At 41.2% G+C, this 23542-nt stretch overlaps 1 protein-coding gene across 2 annotated transcripts in view; it reads right to left on the minus strand.

The window, feature by feature from the left end:
* FBXL2 (F-box and leucine-rich repeat protein 2) overlaps window positions 1-18813 on the minus strand; it is a 238642-nt gene extending 219829 nt beyond the window's left edge. Inside the window, exon 1 of one of the 2 annotated variants that reach the window (XM_006851578.1) lies at window positions 18746-18813. In XM_006851578.1, coding sequence (XP_006851640.1) covers window positions 18746-18748 — 3 coding nt within the window. In that variant the 5' untranslated portion in view covers window positions 18749-18813. The remainder of the gene's footprint in view (window positions 1-18745) is intronic. The other variant, XM_006851579.1, reaches the window with a different exon arrangement.
* Window positions 18814-23542: the final 4729 nt, after the last annotated feature.

Consider the following 23542-nt stretch of genomic DNA (forward strand, 5'->3'; position numbering starts at 1 on the left):
ACATTTTATAATCATTTTTCTGAATTCTTTCTCAGGTATCTCCAAGGCCTGCCCTCCTTCCAGCATGGAGAGAAGGTCTACTTCTGGTTCATTTGTCTCAGATATTTTATCTTTTTTCTGTACATGTACCGATATGGTCATCTGCTTTTGCTTCTTGGACATGTTTAATGTTTATCTGTGGCCCTAATAATTAATTACGTGTTTTGGTAATTTTTTATGTTTTCTGATTACCTCCAGGAAGATGTGATCAGGATGTGGTCTTTCCTTTTCACTCTCCTTATTGCTTAGCTCAGAGTAACTTTTTTGGGCCTCAATTGGGCCTGGGCCTCGGTGGCGGGCCGTTTGGGCCTCAGGCAGGTGGTTTGGGCCTCTGGGGGCCTGGGCGTCAGCGACGGGGCTGCAGGAGAATTGGGCCTCGGGCGGGTGGTTTGGGCCTCAGAGGGCCTGGGTATCTGCAGCTGGGCATCAGGCGGCTTGGGCCTCAGCAGGCAGGTTGGGCGGATTGGGCCTCGGGGGGTCTGTGCCTCAGGGACCGGGCTGAGGGCGGGTTTATTCTCAGGGGCGCATAGCCTTGGCGACCGGGCTATGCGGCAGGTTGGGCCTCCGGGACCCTGGGCCTCAGTGACCTGGCTACGCGGTGGGTTGGGTCTTGGGGGCCCTGGACCTCAGTGGTGACCAGGCTGTGGACTGCCTGGGCCGCAAGGCGGGTATGTGATTTGGGCCTTGGTAGGTCCGTGGCCTCAGTGGGCTGGCCTGTGCCTTGGGTGTTCCTGAGCTTCGGCGGCTTGGCAGAGGGCTGGTCTAGGCTGGGGCAGTAGAGGGCTGGGGGTCGTGGCTGCAGGGAGGTAGTGTCCGTATTTGATGACGTAAAAAATGCCTCTCTCAGTCTCTCTGTATCATGGGTTCCCCGAATTTCCTGATATCCGTGCCTATATCCCTCTCTATTTGTTCGGCTTTGTTAGTTTATGCCTCCTTTTCTCTGGAAATGCAGCCTTCTAAGTGGGGTTGCTCTAGTCCTGCATACCAAGGTCTGCAGGGAGCAGAGGCACTCGCCGGCGCGGCGCGGAATTGGGAGCTGCATGCAGGCATGCAAAAGCTCAAAATGCCTGTAATTCCTCAGCAATTTGATCTTTTAAAAAAACGAGTTCAGAATGCTGAAATACAGGATCTTATGTTTGTTCAAAGTCTGTCTGACTGCTAGACAGAGGTTTCTTATGTGCAATTCCACCTCTTTTTCCCGTGACTGCCCTACCTGAGCTGCCTGGTCAGGGAAGCACTGAAAGTCCTCTCCTTAGAATGCCTTTCAATATTTTGTTAAAAGACAGACATGATGTATCAAGTAAAAGGAACTGATATTCTTTCAAATGCAAAGTTTTGTTAATGTTCATGTGGTGGTAAGGTATGGGGGAATGGAATGCTTTTATGAAATTTAAGTCATAATTCCACTAATTTACTTAAACATTGCCCTTTTCAACAAAGTAAGTTAAGGTCTTTTATGTGGCTCACAAGTCCTTTTGATCTGGCTTTTATTACTAGTTTAGTCTTATCTTCTACCATGTTCCCCCAGCACTCTGTTCCAGCCATATTGGTTTCCTTACTGTTCCTTCAACACATCAGGCATGTTCTTGCCTCAGGCCCTTTGCACTTGTAAACCCTCTCCAGAAATGTATTTCCTTCAATCATTCCCATAGTTTGTACTCTACTCAAAAGCCATCTCATCAGAGATGCCTTCGCTTCCAACCGACATTACAAGCTACCTTTCCTTCCCCTTCATTTACTCTCACCCTGTATTAGAATTCTTCTTACCCAGCTTTATTTTCTCCAAAGCACATTTTACCACGGGTCATAGATTTAACTGTGTCCCCCCAAAATGTGTGTCAGCTTGGCTGGGCCATAAATTTCAGTGGTGTGGCAGTTAAGTGATGAATCCCATGATATCATATGATGTGATAAACCAGTAAGAAAATTAAGAGTAGGTTGCAACACCTTTAAGTCCCTTCACAGCTCTCTTTCAAAGTTAGAGGAGTTTCCTGGGATGTGGCCTGCAACACCTTTTACTTACACGAGATAAAATTATGAACGAGCAGACATCAGAAGGACCTACTACCACAGAGATAAAAAAAGAAAGGCTGGGAGGGGAGTGTGTCCTTTGGGCCTGGGGTCTCTGCAGCATGTAGCTCATAGACCCAAGAAACAGATCTCTCTGCAGCATGTAGCTCATAGATCCAAGACATAGATCTCCTCCAAGGAATATGACGCTACAAATGCTGACAATGCATTCCTCTTGAGACACCAGTCTAAATTTGGACTAAGCTGTGAGAGAATAAACTCCTATTTGTTGAAACCATCCACCTGTGATATTTCTGTTATAGCAGCCTAGATAACTATGATAGAATTTGGTACCAGGACTGGGGTACTGCTTATATAGGTAAGAGAGATGCAGTTTTTCAGTTGAACAATGAACAGAGGCTGAAAAAGGTCAAAATGGATGTCAGAAGAGACACTGACACTTGCTCTCCAGCATAGAGAGGCTAAAGCAAATGGAAGAAATGAGGAAGTACATAAGTTGAACAGAAAAACTCGAAAAGATAAAGTCAAATATTACATATTACAACAAAACGTGCAAAGATATGGAGTCAGAAAACCAAAAATGAAGAACATGCTCAGGATTTCCCAAGCTGGGGGAACTGAAGAAAAAAATCAAGTCTCGAGTTCCATTATTAAAGGATTCTCTGGGCAAATTACTGAATGATGTAGAAAGCATCAAAAGAACATGGGAAGAATACACAGAATCACTGTATCCAAAGGAAATGGTTAATGTTCAATAATTTCAAGAGGTAGCATATGATAAATAGCCAATGAGGAGGCACGGCTTGATGGCGGCTATGGCGGAGGTGAAATGAAGTTCACTGTCAGCCATACCACAGAATATCAGGGCAGAGCTCCAAAACTCAGAACCACAGAGACAGGAATAGTTTTAAAGTTTGAAGGCTTATAGCTAGTGGAAATTGAAGCTGAAGTAAGAAATTGCATACTTTTGAATGTGCCAGGCTCAGAGGCCCGGAGCCGACATCTTGGGCGAGACCAAACAGCAAGATGAAGTAGGAAAGCAGAAACACCAAGGAAAAATGCCACAGGAACCTTGGAGCAAAGGTAGACTATACACTTTGTCACTTTTGCATTGTTCTGATTTTTTTCCTTTTTTTACAATCTGGCCATTGTCCCCCCTCCCCTCACGTTTGTGCACCTCCATTCTGGTGTCATGAGAAGGAGCCTGAGCAAGTGGACATCCCCCAGCCTCACCACTGGTGGGTTCTTCTGTCACACATGTGCACAGATACTCAGCCCAAGCACAGGCCCTGAACGTGTTTTGTTTGGTTTTTAAAATGGGAAAGGCCAGAACAGGGCTGTAGAGAGGGAAAGAGAGCTTAAAAACAAAACAAGCCAAAAATTAAATTAAAGCCTGAGATATATCATAATAACCAACAGTGTCATCTTTAAATCTCTCAGGCAACTCTGAAAGCCAGAAGCTGAAGAGAGGACATTAAATTCAAATTCGTATTAGGCTACAGATTTTTTTCTTCTCCTTCTCTCCCTCCTCTCTCTTTTCTGTGATTATAAAGTGCAGTATTCAGTTTAGATCTGTTTTGTTGTTATTGTTGTTATTTGGTGGGGAGTTGTTTTTTGTTTGTTTGGTTTTTTTGCTGGTGGTGTTTTGCTGTTTTTTGCTCCCCCTTCTACCTTTGGGGGACTCTTTCTCTCCCTATATTACCCAAGAAGAGTCAGCAACTGCTGCCATATAGTCAAGCTACATCCACTCTATAAAACACCAAAACCCAGGCAAAAACCAATACCAACTGCCATATACCAGGGAGGCATATAACACCTGTGAAAGCTACTCTGCGTTAAGCAATAAGAAGAGTGAAAAGGGAAGCCCTCATCCTGATTACATCTACCTGGAAGCAATCAGAAAGCATAAAAAATACCAAAACACATACTCAATTAAGTATTAAGCCCACAGATAAACACTAAACATGTCCAAGAAGCAAAAGCAGATGACCATATCAGCACATGTCCAGAAACAAGATAAAATGTCTGAGACAAATGACCCAGAAGTAGACCGAGACTACATTCTGGAAGAAGGGCAGGCCTTGGAAATGCCTGAGAAGGAATTCAGAAAAATGATTATAAAATGTTTCAAAACACTTTACAGTGGAGTTGAGAAAAATAAGGAAGAAGTCAGGAAAGTGCTGCAGGAACAATCAAATAAGGTAGATATAACGTTGGAAACAATTCAAAACCTACAGAAAGACGTCCAAATGATCAATAATAGAATATCTGAAATAGACAAGACTCTGAAAGGACAGAAGAGAATAGACGAGATGGAAGGCAGAACCAGAGAGTAGGAAGACAAATCTCTCAATACAAATAAGATAGAAGAGAAAATGTAAAAAAGGATAAAAAATTCTGAAGAAGGTCTAAGATATATGTTGGACAACATGAAGAGGAATAACTTAAAAATTACAAGCATTCCAGAACAAGAAGAATCACACTAGTCCACAGAGGAAATAGCTGAAGAACTCCTGGAAGAAAATTTCTCTAAACATTCTGAAAAGTGAAAAGATAAACATTCAAGAAGTTCAACGAACTCCAGGAAGGATAAACTCCAAAAGAAAATTACCAAGACATATCATAAACAAGCCCTCCAAAATCAAATATAAGGAGACACTCCTGAAAGCAGCTAGGGAAAACAGAAGTGTTACATGCAAAAGCAAGCAAGTCAGATTAAGCTCGGATTTCTCAGCAGAAACCATGCAAGCAAGGAGACATAATATAAAACCCTGAAATTAAAAAATTGCCAGGCAAGAATCCTTTATCCAGCAAAGCTATCAATCAAATATGACAGTGTAATCAAAACATTCCAGGATAAACAGAAGCTAAAGGATTCTGCCAAAACCAACCCTGCACTACAAAACATCCTAAAGGAAATTCTGTGGACTGGGAACCAACAAGAACAGACAACAACCAGAGACTAACATACGTGGCAGCATCTCCCAGAATTAAATCGACAGAAGGAAGAGTCGAGAAGAGAACAGAACTATAAGAACAAACTCAGAGAATCTGGGAGGTCAGTCTATGATCAAAACAAGTACAATGTAAAAGAAGGTAAACACATAGGAACAGAGATCCAGATGATGAGAAGATCAAGTACATTATAGGATAAAACAAACTGCACTAAATGGAGAGAAAAGTTAATGGACTATAAGGCAACCTCAAAGAAAATCAACACTTCACAATATACCAAGAAAAAGAAATTCCAAGAAGAACAAGGAAACATTAAAACTATGAGGAAACTCACAAGAAAGAACACAAAAAGCATGACCTCAATAAAGGAAGACACACAGAACAAAGAAAGCAGCAACACCACACACACACAAAAAAAAACGCTGGCAGCAATTGAACCATACCTATTGATAATTACACTTAAAATAAATTGATTAAATGCACCTGTTAACAGCCAGACAGTGGCAGAATGTAAAAGAAAACAAGATCCTTCAATATGCTGTCTGCAAGAGATACATCTCACACACAGAGACAAAAACAGATTAAAAGTCACAGGACGGAAAAAAATATACCAAGCTAATTGCAATAAAAAACGAACAGGAATGGCAGTACTAATCTCTGATAAAATAAACTTTAAGGCAAAAAACAGCATAACAGATAAAGATGGACATTATCTCATGATGAAAGGGACAATTGAACAAGATGACATAACCATAATATCTATGCTCCCAATGAAAGAGCTCCAAAATATATAGAGCAAACTCTAATAGATCTGAAGAAAGAAATAGATGAATCTACAATAATAGTGGGTGATTTTAATACACCGCTTTCAAAAATGGATAGAACAACCAGAGAGAAACTTGACAGAGACACAGAAGAACCAAACAACACCATCAAACAAAAGTACACAAAATAGATGAGTGGGACATACTAAAAATTAAAAAGTTATGTGCATCAAAAGACTTCACCAAAAAAGTAAAAAGGGAACCTAGAGAATGGGAAAAAATCTTTTGCAATGACATATCAGACAAGGGGCTTATTTCTAAAATATATTGGAAACTACAACACCTCTACAAGAAAAAGACAAATAACCCAATTAAAACATGGGCACAGGACATGAACAGATTACTTTACCAAGGAAAATATCAGGGCAGCCAACCAACATATGAAGAAATGTTCACGATCACTAGCCATTAGAGAGATGCAAATCAAAACAACCATGAGATATCATCTCACACCAGCAATAACAGCAAAGATCAAAAAGGCAGAGGGCAACAAATGCTGATGAGGATGCCAAAAAACTGGGACCCTCCTACATTGTTGTTGGGAATGCAAAATGGTCTAAAATGTATAGGAAACTGCAACACCGCTACAAGAAAAAGACAAATAATCCAATTAAAAAATGTGCACAGGACATGAACAAACACTTCACCAAGGAAGAGATCTGGGCAGCCAACAAACATATGAAGAAATGTTCAAAATCATTTCAGGGACCAGTCACTGGAGAAGGACTGTTTGGTAATGTAGAGGGTCAGAGCAAAAGAGGAAGACCCCAATGAGATGCATTGGCAAAGTGGCAGCATCAATGGGCTCAAGCATGGTAACAATTGTGAGGTTGGCCCAGGATTGGGCAGTGTTTCATCTGTTGTGCATAGGGTCACTATGAGTCAATACTGACTCGATGGCACCTAACAACAACACAACAGTAAAAACCTAAATTGCCTAGAAAAGACTGTTGGTAGAATTATGGACATCAAACACAATGCAGGTGAAGGCTCAGAAGGAAATAAGGAAAGCTGTAACATCAGAGACAGCTCAGATGGCATCAAACAGCAGCCAAAAAAAAAAAAAAAAAAGGAAGCAGCATACCAGAAGATTGAATGCAAGATGGCTAGACAACCAACCTGTAGAGACAGCGAGCTGAGTGCCTTCAGGCAGGAGGCTTCCTGTAGAGTATGGTAGCTCTGAACACTTGTTGGCAGAATTAGGCTCTACGACTTGAGTCCATCGATGCTGTCACTTGGCCAATCCAACTCATTAGGGGTCTTCCTCTTTTTCTCTGACCCTCCACCTTACCAAACATGATGTCCTTCTCCATCAATATGTCCCTCCTGACAATATGTCCGAAGTATGAGAGACAAAGTTTGGCCATCTTGGCCTCCAAGGAGCACTCTGGCTGCATGTCTTTCAAAACGGATCTATTGGTTCTTTTGGCAGCCCATGGCACTTTCAATATGCTTCTCCAACACCATAACTCAAAAGCATCAATTCTTCTACAGTCTTCCTTATTCTCTGTCCAGCTTTCGCATGCATATGAGGTTATTGAAAATACTATGGCTTGGGTCAGACGCACCTTAGTCCTCAAGCTGACATCTTTGCTCTTCAACACTTTAAAAAGGTCTTGTGCAGCAGATGTGCCTAATGCAATACGTCGTTTGATTTATTATGCTGCTTCCATGAATGTTGATAGCTGATCTAAAAAGAATGAAATCCTTGACAACTTCAATCTTTTCTCCACTGATAAGAATGTTGTTTATTGGTCCAGTGATGAGGATTTTTGTTTTCCTGACACTGAGATGCAACCCATACTGAAGGCTGTGCTCTTTGATCTTCATCAGTAAATGTTTTAAGACCTTCACTTTCAGCAAGCAAGGTTGTATCATCTGCATATCACAAGCTGTTAATGAATCTTCCTCCAATCCTGATCCCATGTTTTTCTTCATAAAACCCAGCTTTCAGATTATTTGCTCAGCATACAGGATGAAAAGTATGGTAAAAAAATACAACCTCGTTGCACACCTTTCTTAATTTTAAAACATTCAGTATTTCCATGTTCTGTTTGAACAACTGCATCTTGGTCCAGGTACAGATTCCTCATGAGCGCAATTAAGTGTTATGGAATACTCATACTTCGCAATGTTGTCCATAGCTTGTCATGATCCACACAATCGAAAGCCTTTGCGTAGTCAATGAAGCACAGGTAAACATATTTCTGGTATTCTCTGCTTTCAGCCAAGATCCATCGGACATCAGCAATGATATCCCTCGTTCCATGGCCTCTTCTGAATCTGGAAGTTCTCTGTCAATGTATGCTTGCAGCCGTTTGGCTATAGCTGGTATTTAAACTACCTTCTTCCACCACCCATTCCATACTCCCTGTGCCCTCAGCAAACATCTCAGCTGATCGAAGTTCTATGCCTAGTGGGGTGACCCACACCTTCATTCTTTTTTTTTTTCCCCTTTAAACTTATTGTGAATTGAGTGAAGGTTTACAGAGATCAGTTTTACATTCAGCAAATCATATACTTGCTTCATTAAAAAGTCTGCAATCCTCTCTATGTACTACCAGTTAACGGTATTTACCTGTATTTACTTTAACTCTGCATTCTTCCATTATTCACTTTGTCTCCTGCTACCCTTTGTTTCCTCTGCCAACCTCCTTCTTGTTATATATTGCCTACCCCAGCACCCATGTTAACATGTCAATAAATAATTCCCTCCCCCAACCCCACTTTCAAGCCCCTCAGTAACATCACACAATGTTTCATTTAGCAATAAAATATTTTCTCAACTTTTTCCAACAGTGGCCTCATACAATATTTGTCCTTTTGTGATTGGCTAATTTCACTTAGCGTAATGTCCTCTAGGTTCACCCATGTTGCAGGATATTTTGCAGATTTGCTGCTATTCTTCAATGTTGCATAATATTCCATTATGTGTATGTACCCCAAAGTTTGTTAAACATTTAAGCTGACTCCATCTTTTTGTTATTTTGACTAGCGCTGCAATGAATAAGCGTGTGCATGTACATCTAATTGTGTCACTGCTCTTATTTCTTGAGGATATATGCCAAATAGAGGGATTGCTGGCCCATACAGTATTTCTTATTTCTAACTTTTTAAGAAAGCGCCATGCCATTTTCCACAGTGGTTGCACCATTTTACCATCCTACCAGCAGTGTAGGAGGGTCCCAATCTCTCCACACTCTCACCAGCATGTGCTGTTTTCTGTTGTTGTTTTTTAACTTTGTTATGAATATTGGAGTTAGATGATATCTCATTGTTGTTTTGATTTGCATCTCCCAAATGGCAAATGATCATTGAGTATTTCTTCAAATGCTTGCTGGCCACCTGAATGTCTTATATACTCTGCCCATTTTTAAACTGGATTATCTGTCTTATTGAGGCACTGAAGTGTTCTATAAATTCTGGAGTATAGTCCTTTGTCTGATATATCACTGCCAAATCATTTTTTCATAGTCTATGGGTTCTCTTTTTACTCTTTTGGTGAAATCCTTTGAGGCAAATAAATATCTAATTTTTGGGCAGTCCCAGTCACCTATTTTGTCTTCTGCTTTTGTGTTTCCAGTGAGGTTTTATAATGTATTTATGCCAAGTATCAGAGCCCCTTATTTGTGCCTCTTTTTTCATTGATGATCTTTATAGTTTTAGGCTTTACATTTAGGTCTTTAATCCACTTGAGTTCATTTTTGTATATGGTGTGAAATATAGGTCTTATTTTATTCTTCTACAAATGGGAGTCCAGGTTTGTCAGAACCATTTGTTGAAGAGCCTATATCTTCCCTGTTTAATGTGTTTTGGCCCTTTGTTAAGTATCAGCTGACTGTATGCAGATGTATTTACTTCTGGATTCTCAATTCTGTTTCATTCATCTATGCATCTGTCATTGTACTAGTACTAACTAGCCTGTTTTGATTACTATGGCAATGTAGTAGTTTTGAGATGACAAGTGAGAACCTATTTTGTTCTTTTTAAAAAATAATGGTTTGCTTATCTAGGGTCTCTTTTCCTTTCTATATATATTTAGTGATTAGTCTTCCCACCTCTTTAAAGAACGATGATGGAATCTGGATTGGGATAGCATTATAGCTATAGATTGTTTGGGACAGTTAAGTCTTACAACTCACAAGCATGGTATATATTCCTGCATTTCTGTAGGTCTTTTTTGATTTCTTGTAGGAGAGTTTTGTAGTTTTCTTTGTATAGCTTTTTGTTTCTCTGGTTAGATTTATTCTGAACTATTTCATCTTTTCAGCAGCTATAGTAAATAAGATTGCTTTCCTGGTTTCCTTTTCAGAACTCTCTTAGGGTAAAGGAATTCAATCAACTGACTGTTGGATTTTGATCATCTTTGACAAATCTATCGACAAGTTTCAGTAATTTTCTTGGGAGTCTTTCACATTTTCTAAGTATAGGATCATGCCATCTACAAATAGAGTTTTCCTCTTCTTTGCCAATTTGGATGCCTTTGATTTCCCTTTCTTGCCTTATGGCTCTGGCTAAGACTTCCGGCACAATTTTGAGAAAGGGGTGATAAAGGGCATCCTTGTCTGGTTCCTGTTCACAAAGGGAATGATTTCAGTTTCTTACCATTAAGAGTGATGTTTGCAACTGGTTTGTATACATATCCTAAATTATGTTGACGAATTTCCCTTCTAATCCTATTTTGTTGTTTAGTTTTGTTTTTTAAATCAAGAATGAGTTGCTGTAAAGGTAGAAGTTTTGTAATAAAAACAAGTGAGTAATCTTATAGTCCAAGAACAGAGAACCCTAGGACTATAAAGTGGTAAGAGCAGGAGTGGAATGTGGAGCCCTATCCAGAAAAGCAGCGACACAAGAGATGGAGGCAGAGAAGTTATGGAGAAATAGAACAGCTGAGGACTCAAGACTCATAGAAAGAGAAGACTGTGTGCTGGGAGGCAGGAGGCAGGTTTGCAGAATATGTCCTTTGGTTGTTTCAATGATTATATATTCCTGAGTGTTTCTGTGTACATCTGACCACCCCCCCTGCAAAAACAAAACAAAACAACCAGATGGTATAGAAGTAAATACTGTTGAATGATGGTGCACGGAGGAGACTGTAATCATTACAATGAAATGATGAGTTGAAAACTGATGTTCTCCTATATAAACTCCCACTCAATTCACAATAAAAACTTTGAATAAATAAGAGAGCCAATGCCTTATCTTGCTCTAAAAACCAAATCAAACAAAAATCAAGTCCAACTATGGTGAAACAGTTTAAGACTCTAGATTCATGGGAAGAGAGGGACTAAGAGATGGCAGCCAGGAGGCAGACTTGCAGAATGTACCCTTTAGTGGTGTAAATTATTATTATATGCCTAATTGTTAAAAAAAAAAAAAAAAAAAGAGCTAAAGTGAACCGAGAGAAATACTATTATCTGATGGTACATGGAGGGGATGATGGTACATGGAGGGGATTATAATCATTGTCATGAAACAAAGCATATGATTTGTTGAATGTAGAACTGATGATCTGCCCAGTAAACTTTTAATCTACAGTAAAAACTTTAAAAAAAAGAATGAGTTGCATTTCATCAAATGCCTTTGCTGTATCAATTGATAAGATGCGATTTTCCCCCTTTGTTTTTATTATGTGGTGTGAATTGTATTGTTTTTCTAATACTGAACTATCCTTGCATACCTGGTATGAATCCCACTTGGTCATATTACAGTAACAGTGACTACATAAGCAGATTCTGAACAAACTGCCTGAGTTTGAATCCTAGCTCAATTTACGAGCTGGGTGACCAGGGGGATTAACTTTACCTGTCTGAGCATAAGTTTTTTCATCTCTAAAACTGATCTTACTCATGAGGCTGTTGTGCAGATTAAGTCACAAGAGACACTTTAAAAAGACCTCTCACACAAAATTCCTGTACAGTCATTTACATCAACTGCTAAAGGTGTATACTGATACAAGCATTGAGTTTTGCCTCTTCATGTCCTTCTCCTGTACCATGCACTCCCCATCTCCCTTAGAGCTCTGACAGCATCTTATCCATTAAACCATTTTCATGAGTGAACTGTTGAGTGGTTAGTGGTTAAAGACACACAGAAAGCAAAGCACTTCTAAGTTCAGCAAAGTAACCACTATAAAAATTTTACCAGAGTAAAATTTTTTTCTAACACAATGATGAATTAGGGTGCCGTTAATGCACGCAGCTGCTAACCAAGGCTGAAGGTCAGCAGTTTAGACCCACTAGCCATTCTGCAGAAGAAATGCATGCCTCTCCTGGTGTGGCACTGTAGGATAATACTCTGGACAGCAGAGTCGGTATGAACCATAAGATCGGTGGTTGAAACCCACAAGCACCTTGGAAACTCTAAGGGGCAGTTGCACTCTGTCCTATAAGATCACTATAGGTTTCAATCAATTAGACAACAGCGGGTTTGGTTTCAGTTTGGTAAATGTCTTAGTTATCAAGTGCTGCTGTAACAGAAATACCACAAATGGACGGCTTTAACAAATATACTTATTCTCTCTTCAGTTTAAGAATCTATGAATCCAGAACAAACAAGACGGCGGATCGGGTGGAAGTGCAGTGAGGAGCTCCATCAGCAACAACACAGAATACAAGACCAAGCAGGCTCAGGGGATGGTCCCAGAACTCTGAACCACATAAAAAGGAATATTTAGAAGGTTGGAAGGCTTACAGCTAGGGGAATTTGTAGCACGAGCAAGAAATCCATTGCTTTCTAATTCAAGATGCTCAGCTGCTCCAGGAGCTGCTATTTTGGGTAAGACTAAGCGGGAGAAGAATCAGAGCAGCTACAGACACCTGCAGATATAAAGGTGTGGACATTCTTTTCTTTTGGTAGCTGTTCATTGGTCCCTTGCTGTCTGCGCACCTCCATTCTGGTGACTATAGTAGTGCCTGAGCTAGTGGACACCCCAGCCCCACCCTCAGACGGTTCTACTATGCATGCATACAGATATCCTTGAAATTAAGAGACAGTTTCCACTTAAAACCAAACGGCCACAGCCAGCCCTGAACTGTTTATAACTAGATAAAAGGCCTGAAGGGGGATTGTGGAGCAGGACAGGCAGACAAAAAAGGTAATAGGCCAAAAATTAAATCCTAAGTTACATCAAAATGACCAACAGTGGCATCTTGAAATTTCTCAAGAAGAAGAGTGAAAAGGGAAGCCCATTTCCAGATCACATCTACCTGGAGGCAATCAGAAAGCATAAAAAACACCAAAATACACACCCATCTAAGTGTTAAGGCCACAGATAACCCCTGAATATGCCCAGAAAACAGAAGCAGATGACCATATCTGCACATGTCCAGAAACGAGATAAAATGACTGAGGCAAATGAGCTGGAAGTACATCTACACTCCATACTGGAAGATGGGCAGGCTTTGGAAATGCCAGAGAAGGAATTCAGAAAAATAATTATAAGATGTATCAAAACACTGTACAACGGAGTTGAGAAAAAAAGGAAGAATTCAGGAAAGCGCTACAGAACAATCAAATAAGATAGATACAGCATTGGAAACAATCCAAAACCTACAGAAAGAGGTCTAAACGATTAATAAAAGATTATCAGAAATGGACAATACACTGAAAGGGCAAAGGAGTAGAATTGAAGAGATAGAAACCAGAACTAGTAAGCTAGAAGATAAATCTCTCAACACTACTAAGATAGAAGAGCAAACACAAAAAAGCATTAAAAAATCTGAAGGCCTAAGATTCGTGTTGGACAACATGAAGAGGAATAGCTTAAGAATTATTGGCATTCTGGAACAGGAACAATCACACAAGTCCACAGAGGAGATAGTTAAAGAGCTTCTGGAAGAAAATTTTCCTAACATCATGAAAAGTGAAAAGATAAGCACACAAGAAGCTCAATGAACCCAGGATGGATAGACACTAAAAGACAATCACTAAAACATATAATAATCAAGCTCTCCAAAATCAAAGATAAGAACAGGATCTTGAAAGCAGCTAGAGAGAAGAGAAGTGTAACATACAAAGGCAAGCAAATCAGATTAAGCTCGGATTTCTCAACAGAAACCATGCAGGCAAGAATGCAATGGGGAGAAATATATAAAACCCTGAAAGAAAAAAACTGCCACCCAAGAATCCTCTACCCAGCAAAGCTGTCAATCAAATATGATGGTGTAATCAAAAATTCCAGGATCCAATAGAAGCTAAGAGATTTTGCCAAAGCCAACCCTGCTATGAAAAACATCCTAAAGGAAGTTCTGTGGACTGAGAACCAGCAAGAACACATAACAACGACAGAATGACATACGTGGCAGCATCACCCTGAACCCAATCGACAAATGGAAGAGTCAAGAACAGAATAAAATGATAAGAATAGAGGATCTGGGAGGTCAGTCTATGATCAAAATAATTACAATGTGAAAGAAGATAAACACAGAGGAACAGAGATCCAGGTGGTGGGAAGGTCAGGTAGATTACAGGATAAAATAGACTGTCTTAAATGGAGAGTAGATCTAATGGGATATAAGGTAACCACATTGGGGTTGGGTGGAGGGTTTTATTTTGGGGTTGGGGAGGGCAATACAAGAAGGGGGGCGGAGGCGGAAGAAGAACATAGACAGGGGAACACTGAGACAGATTTGCATGTGGGACATTGCTAGTGGGACATTGCTAGTAAATAGTGATGCATACTCAACCTTGGAACAACAGGGCTCTGGGACACAGGGGTCTAGGCATAGCTTGAAGAGGGGAAATAATACTAAAATCCTTGACTGCTTTATGAATATTAGTTTCCCTTGCCTACTATTGTAAAATATTCTATCTTGAGCGGGATAGAAAGGAATGTTGGGAAACATGATTAGAGAAAACTTGTAAGTCCACCTTCAGCCTATAACTGATTAGAATACCTAAAAGGGGTTCTACAACTTGCCCAGTGAAACAGGCCTCGTGCAAAGCCTTTACAGAGTATAGGACCTTAGGTGGAATCCTGAGCCCCATCCAGAACCTTATGAGGTGGGATATTCCCACTAGAAAGGACAAGCAGACTGGAACAGCTACAGTGACAGAAGATACATCTTCAAAGAAAGAGCATCAGGAAAAACCCAAAACAAAAATGTCAGCATGACTGGCTATTACAAGAATAAGCAAGCTGTTCACCAGGAAGATATCAAAGCTAACAATCAAGTGCCTTTAGGACAAACTCCCCTCTAAGACTGAAACTCAAAGGTAATACACAACCAAGCATGTAAGCTTGCTAGCAACCACATTGGTCTACTGATGAGAGGAAAAGGCAGAAAGGCAGCAATGAAGAAATGGGTGAGTTCAACCCCAGTCCACTGAATCCCGTTGACCTGAAGATGAGAGAAAGAAGAGGAAAGGCTGCTTGGTCCAAAGTGTGGTGAGAGAGACCTGAAGACACTTGGGCCCATGGACAAGGACTTAGCCACAGAGGGCTAGAGCTGAGAGTGAAGCATCCAGCTGATATGAAGTGAGGGGAAATGCACAAGAACACCCAAACTTGCATACAGTACCCTTTTGACCTAGCCTCGATGGCTCAATAATCAGAACTCGACTTGAGGAAGATTGAAAAAAAAAAAAAAAAAAAAAATTTTTTTTTTTTGATAAAGGAAACAAGGGTAAATTGCTTCAATTTATTGAACCTGACCTATATATACTCAAGGAGGCAGTTACTCTAAATGCCAACAGAGAGGGAAGGAGTCTTCACATCAAGTGTCAATGCTATCTCCTCTGTACACAGGAGAGATAGGGATGGGCAACTTAGACTTTAGCTACCTAAAATGAGGGGGCAATAAAGGCATGAAGTGATTGGGTTACAAGGTTTCAAGAGGGAGTTTAGTTTAAGAGTATGGGGGGAAAGAAAGAGTCCCCACTGAATAGCTGTCATCTTGTCTAGATGGATCTGGTGAAAAGAGATGGGGGTAAGATTCTTAAGATTCAATAGTGAATAACTGTTATCATGACTAATTGCGACTGTCACACTTGTAAAGGTAGAAGTTTTGTAACAAAAACAGGGGAGTGGTTAATCTTACAGTCCAGAAACAAAGGACCCTAGGACCATCAAGAGAGAAGCGCACAAGCATAATGTGGGACCTTATTCAGAGAAGCAGCAGCAGAGATGGAGGCAGAGATGGGGGCATGGAGAGGGGGAGCGGCTGAGGACTCTAGATTCATGGACTAAGAAGAGAGGGACTAACAGCTGGTAGCCAGGAGCAGACTTGCAGAATGTGCCCTTTGGAGATGTAAATTATAATACATGCCTGAATGGGTTTTTTGTTAGTTTTTAAAAAGCTAAAGTGGATAAAGAGAAATACTGTTAACTGATGGTACATCGAGGGGATTATAATCATTGTAATGAAACAAGGTGTATGATTTGTTCAATGAAAAACTGATGATCTGCCCTGTAAACTTTCACTCAATCCACAATAAAAACCTCAAAAAAAAAAAAAGAATCTATGAGTCCAAATTCTGTGCACCATTTCTTGGGGAAGGCTTTCTCCCTCCTGTGGCTCTAAGAGAAAGCCCTTATCTCCTTTCAGTATCTGGGGATCCTGAGTTCCTTGAAAATCTCCATGTGATCTGGCATCAATCTTCCCAAATTTAGAAGGTTTTCAGCACAGTGGCCCTGAGCACAAAAGACATGCTCCATGCTCCTGATGATAGTTGTTGTTAGGTCCTGTCAAATTGGTTCCGACTCACAGCGACCTTGTGCACAACAGAACAAGACACCGCCTGGTCCTGCGCCATTCTCAAGATTGTTGTTAAGATTGAGCCCATTGCTGCTGCTACTGTGCCAATCCCTCATTGGGGGTCTTCCTCTTTTTCATTTACCCTCCACTTTACCAAGAATGATGTCCTTCTTCAGTGCCTGGTCCCTCCTGATAATGTACCCAAAGTATGAGTGACAAAGTCTTGTCATTCTGCTTCTAAGGAGCATTCAAACTGTAGACCTCTCCATCTCTGCTTGCTTTTTTCTTATACAGTAAGACGGATCATACCCCAAAGAAACTCCTTATATCAAGGCTGTGACTTGCATCCCACCTTAACCACCCTACAACAGTTTGGCTGATCACATTAGATCACGTTATGGGGGATGATTACATTATTACACAACTACCAGATTCTATCACTGCATGGCTGCCAAACCACTGAGAATCATGACACCACTTAGCTGAAAGAGTTTTCAGAGACACAATTCAATCCATGACAGTGGGTCAAGATCAAGTGGTGAATAAGAGGAAAAAGGAAAATGCACAATAGGAAAAACATGAGATTCCTGGATTTTTTTTCTTCCTGCTTACTCTAATTGTAAGGGCTTTTCTCATCAATAACCTATCTAAGTAAATCACTGCAATATTTAAAACACTAAGATTTTTGCAAAACTCATTCTCTGAAACTCTTGGTGGCCCAATAATATGGACCCTCAAAATAACTTAGCGCTTAAAAAAAAAAAGCGCACATAAAAAATAGAAAGAGCAATGCTAAAAAGAAGACATACACTTGGGAGCTGCTTTTCTAGGGTCAATGAGATACAGACCACCCACCTCCTCTCACCACCACCCACCAAGCCTTAGTTATTTAGAAAAGGCAGGGCCAGCCACAGACTTAGATTTTCTTTCCAAACAGCCAAGTGGCACTTGGGGAACCTCTACATTTCTCTGTTATCAGTACTTTCACTAACTCCTGCAGATAAGGTACAAACCTCCACTGAATTGTTGTTGTTGTTAAGTGCCATCGGTTCCGACCCATAGCGACCCTGTACAGGGTTTCCGAGGCTGTAAATCTTTACGGGTGCAGAACGCCTCATCTTTCTCCCGCGGAGCGGCTGATAGTTTCGAACTGCTGGCCTTAAGGTTCGCAGCCTGATTCGTAACTCATTGTAAAAAAACTGTTTCTTAAAACTAGGCATTTCCTTATCATCTACTTTACTCCCTTTGCCCACTCACATCCTCAAATACACCAAGGATAGGTCCCCAAGCAGGGTGTCCAACTCCTCTCTTCCTTTACACTCCTTGGAGGCCTCTGGAGAAATCACCCCTTTGGTTGGTAACTTCCTGAACCTTGTCTATTCAAACTGACACCTATTCAAAACTGCAAGTGAGTCTTCAAGCCAGTTTTTAAAAAGCGAGATTAATAGGGCCCAGGTGGTATGCTCACTCACCCTCAAGTTCCTTAATCAAAGCTAATAATTTAAGACATTTAATTGTCTTAATTATAAGTTAATTAAATCCCTTAGTGAGGATGCTGTGTTGGGGGAGGGATGGAGAGGAGGGAACCCCTACTAAAGGACCCCCATTTTAAAAAAATAGAGGGAAACCTCCAAATTACAAATTTTAATTTCTACATGCTTAAACGCCTGTAAGGATGATGACTTTGAAAGAAATGCATTATTATGTATACTGCATATATAATTGCACAGAAACAAGACTACAAGCATATAGACTCAGGTGCTGTCAATGAGTACCTATATTAAAATATATTCATAGGCATTTTTTAAAACCATACCCTCCTTGGGTGGCTTCCCAGGCTCACGCGGGCCAAATGGTCAGCGTCACGCCGTCCATGTGCCCACTGGGTGGGGACCCCGGCTGTGACACAGACATAGAACAGCAGAGACCCCAGTGTCGTAGTCTCCCCGAGGGAGGCGGGCGCACCAGGTACTCCCCGGATCTCCTCTACCAAGGGTCCGCCCAGCTCAGGCTCAGCTCAGCTCAGCTCAGCCCAGCCCAGCCCAGCCCAGCCCAGCCCTGTCCTGCAGCACCGCAGGCCGCGGCCCTGCCACCGCACGACCCCAGCGCAACCCGCCAGGCCATGAGAGCAGCCGTGTAGGGACCTAGCCCGGGCAAAGAAACGCGGGGCAGTTAGGCGGGCGTGGGTCCCAGACTCACCATGGCCGAAGAGCCGCGAACGCGCCCACAACCCCGAGTCACCCGGCGCTGGCGACGCCCGTTGTCCTGGTGACGCCAGCCCGGCGCCCCGCCCCGTACCCAAAGGTGGGCTTGGAAGCGGCCATTGGCAGTCTGCGAACACATGACCTTTAAGGGGCGGTGCCCTTTGACCGCCCCGCCCCTGACTCTTAGGCGGGGTCTCTCTTATCCTTTTCTTCTGGACCATCCTCACCTTGATGCAACTCACCTGACAGATAATGAAGCTGGAAAACTGCCCAGCTGAAAGCTATTTTAATGGAATGTCGTTATTTTAAAAATTACACAGGTAATCTGATTTTTGATATTTTGATTATTGAAGACATTTTAAACTACCAATAACAGAAGAATTAAAAAAATAAACCCATTATAAATATTGGCACTTGATATGACTTGACCATGGCTCATATTCTAACCTGCTTCTAAGCTTCCAATGCAAATGTATATTACACGGCAACGTATTATATACTTTAAAAAGGGCAAATCGTGCACATTGTTTTATAATCAACTTTTTCCCAAGAAAATGATTATTTTTGCTGGTCAGTTTATTTATCAAATGTGGTGGTTGTGTGACGGTTCTGAGACGGTGACACGGTTCTGACTCACCGTGACCCTGAACAGGGTTTCCTAGGCTGCAATTTTTCACGGCATCAGAGAACCTCATCTTTCTCCTGCAGAGCACCTGGTGAACACGAACTGCTGACTTTGCTATTTGCGTTGCCCACTAGGTCAACAAGACTCCTTTTCTCCAGTACTATCGTTATGTGTTGCACTGTGGCTTAATGCACCAGACAGCAAAGACGCTTGAACTGCAAGGTTGGCAGTCCAAGCTCACCAGCTGTTCCTCAGAAAACCTACACAGGGTCACTATGGGTCAGAAACGACTCAGAAACAACAACATTGTTACGTGCTGTCAGTCAGTTACCTATTCATAGCAACCCTTTATAGGGTTTCTGAGGCTTTTAAATCTTCAAGGGATTAAAAACCTCATCTTTTTTCCAGCGGTGCGGCTGGTGGGTTTGAACAACAGACTTTGTGGTTTGCAATCCAGTGCTTATCCTATGGAGCCACTGCCCTTCTCTGTCTAAAATGGTGACTGGTGGTTTTGTGCCATGGAGTCGGTTCGACCCATAGTGACCCTGTACAGTGTTTCCGAGGCTGTAAATCTACGGGAGCAGAAAGCCTCATCTTTCTCCCGCGCAACAGCTGGTAGTTTCGAACTGCTGACCTTGCAGTTCGCAGCCTGATTCGTAACTAGAATTTACTATGTCTTTAAATCCTGCCCATTTTGTTTGCGAAGAGGGAAACTTCTCAACCTTAGCTTCCCTCCTCTCCCAGGCCTTTTCATTGATTTCCATGCCTTGTTTAAGAAACATCCCTCTTACCTTCTCACCTCCTAGGTTATCTCAGTCAATTCCTGACAGTAAATGCCACCTGTATCCTCTGGGATACCTTCATTACACATTCTGCCCTAAGCATCATAATAAACAACTGACTTGATATCTCGCTTGAATGTTTAATGGAGTCCTGGTGTGGCACTGCAAGTTAATGTGCTGGGCTGCAACATCAATTTGAACCTAAAGGTCAGACGTTCAAGCTCACCAGGCACTCCTCGGAAACCCTATAGGGTCGCTATGGGTTGGAACGACTTGATGGCACTTAACCACCACCACAACAACCTAATGCATGGTGCCTTAGATAAGCACTGGACCACTAAGTCTGTTTGAATCACAAGGTCAGTTCAAACTGTTGTGGTGAGTCCTGATGTGACGCTTCAGCTTCAAGTTAATGTGCTGGAATGCAAGGTCGATTTGAACCTCAAGGTCAGAGGTACAAGCTCACCAGCTGCTCCTCAGAAGCCCTATACAGGGTCGCTCTGAGTTGGAAACAACTCGACAGCACTTAACACTACCAACAACAACAACCTAATACGATCCAAATAAAACTCTTAATCCAGGTTTCTTGTCTCTCAGTCTTTCTCATCTCAGCAAATGTTCTCACTACCCTCTCTGTTGTTAGGAGTCATTCTTGATTTCTTTTCTGCTTTCTTAACATCTTGCATCCAATCCATTAACAAATATTCTAGATTCTTGGCTCCACCTAAAACAAATTCTGCATCTATACAATTCTCACTATCTCTACCTGATAGCCACCATCTCTGCTCTAAAACTCGCCTTTGCACTTCATGTCTTTCCTTTATAGTCTGTCTACATAACAACAGCATTTCATTGACTTTTTTTCATTTGTTGTTGTTGTTATGTGCCGTGGAGTCGGTTCTGACTCAGCGACCTTGTACAGGGTTTCCGAGACTGTAAATCTTTACAGGAACAGAACGCCTCATCTTTCTCCTCATGGCACTTAAAAATTCCCAAATGCTTCCTGTGGTCCTTCATCATGGGGACCTTACCACACTAATTTCATATCCTGACACTCTTCTCTCATTCACTCCATTGGTGGTTATGTGCCATGGAGTTGGTTTCAATTCATAGCCACCCTGAATAGGGTTTCTGAAGCTGTAAATCTTTACAGGAACAGAAAGCCTCATCTTTCTCCTGCAGAACAGCTGGTAGTTTCGAACTGCTGACCTTGAGGTTAGCACCCTGACTCATAACCACAACGCTACCAGACCTAGTACAAATTTATTTCCTAAGATTCCTCAAACATGTTAAAATACTTGTTTGCTTAAGGGCCTCAGAAACAACTATTTCCTTTATTGGCAATATTCTTCCAGAACTTCACACAACCCATTCTCTCATTTAATACATCTCCTCAAATGTCATGTCTTCCCATAAGCCTTTATTGGCCATTTAATCTAAAATATCTCATCTAAGTCACTCTCTCACATATGTTGTTGTTCTTAAGTGTCGTCAAGTTGATTCTGACTCATAGTGACCCTGTATAAGGTTTCCAAGGAGTGGTTGGTGAATTTGAGTTGCCGACCTTGTGGTTCAAACTGACTTTGTAGTCCAGTGTTTATCCCACAGAGCCACACCAGGTATCCTCTCTCACATATACCTCAGTTCAATTTGCAAAATATTTAGTCCTCCACATTTCTTTCTAATGTTTTGTTATTTATTACCTGTAACCCTCTTCTTCTCCCAGAATGTAAGTTCCATGTAAGCAGAAACTCTGTCTATCTTATCCTATCTCTGTATTATGACTGTATAGAACAGTTCCTGGCATATACAACTGGCTCTGGAAAAACAGTGTTTTGAACTTTGAGGGCCCACTTACATGAGGATTTTTCCCCACTTCAATGTATATAAGCAAAGTGTTTCAAATATGCACTTAAAACACCTTGTTATGTTAGTCATTGTGGACAGTTTGTTTCTCCAGTTAGGGAGATGGGAAGGTGAGGGTCTAGCAGTTACTGGAGACAAAACTGTGCGAGATTAGTGTCACATGATAATTTAAGTGCGTACTCACAACACTTGAACTCACCTCAATAACAAAAGAGAAAAAAATCCGTGTATAAGTTTGTCAGGTCATTTCAAACCACTGTTGTTCAAGGGTCAACTGTAGTAGGTACTCAGAGACACTGATGATTGATTTAATCAATCAATGACTGGCTGAACATCTGACCTAGAACTAGGTGTTCAATTTGAAGATAAAAATAAGAATGAAAATACAGATTAGAAACTGAAAAGTGAAAGGAAAAATTGCAAAGCAAAAACAAATAAATAAATAAAAATCAGGAGTAGGGATAAAAGAAAACTAATAACATGTACAGTTTTAAAATAACATGAGAAACATAGAACATCATCAACAACCCAGAAGCTACTTGTATGTCCTTTGCCAATCTTAAATGCCCCCTTTCCTCCTAGAGAAGATCACTATTTTGATATTTATGGAAATCAGTTTCTTGCTTTTCTTTATAATTTTTATAGTTCATTCATTTATATTGCTATAAAACTTTTATAAAACTCACAATATAAAGTTTCCAAGTCTGTAAATCTTTATGAGAGCAGAAAGCCTCATCTTTCTCCCATGGAGTGGCTGCTGGGTTTGAACTGAAGACCTTGTGGTTAGCATTCCTGTGCTTATGCTACAGTGCCACCAGATTCCTTCCTTATGAATATACAAGGATATATTTAACCATTCTACTAAAGTCTTGAAGAGCAAAGATGTCAGCTTGAAGACTAAAGTGTGACTGACCCAAGCCATGGTATTTTCAATAACCTCATATGCATGCAAAAGCTGGACAGTGAATAAGGAAAACCACAGAAGAATTGATGATTTTGAGTTATGGTGTGGGAGGAGAATATTGAAAGTACCATGGGCTGCCAAAAGAACCAACAGATCTATGTTGGAAGAAGTACAGCCAGAGTGCTCCTTGGAGGCCAGGATGGCCAAACTTTATCTCTCATACTTCGGACATATTGTCAGGAGGGGCCAGTCGCTGGAAAAGGATACCCCCAGAGAACAGACTGGCAAAATGGCAGCATCAATGGGCTCAAGTGTGGCAACAATTGTGAGGTTGGCCCAGGAGTGGGCAGTGTTTCATTCTGTTATGCATATGGTCTCTATGAGTTCAGTACTGATTTGATGGCACCTAACAACACCAACAACCGTTGATGGACATTTGGGTCATTTGTTTGTTTATGGCTACCATAAACAATGCAGCTTTGAAAATTCCTCTATTGCACATGGTTTCTCCATTTCTCTAAATCAGGGTTTCTCAGTTCAGCACTTTTACAATCTAGAGTCAGGTGATTCTTTGTTGGGGGGGGGGGCTGCCCTGTGCATTCTAAGATGTTTATT

Source organism: Chrysochloris asiatica, unplaced genomic scaffold (genome assembly GCF_000296735.1).
Source record: "Chrysochloris asiatica unplaced genomic scaffold, ChrAsi1.0 scaffold00030, whole genome shotgun sequence".
NCBI lineage: Eukaryota > Metazoa > Chordata > Mammalia > Afrosoricida > Chrysochloridae > Chrysochloris > Chrysochloris asiatica.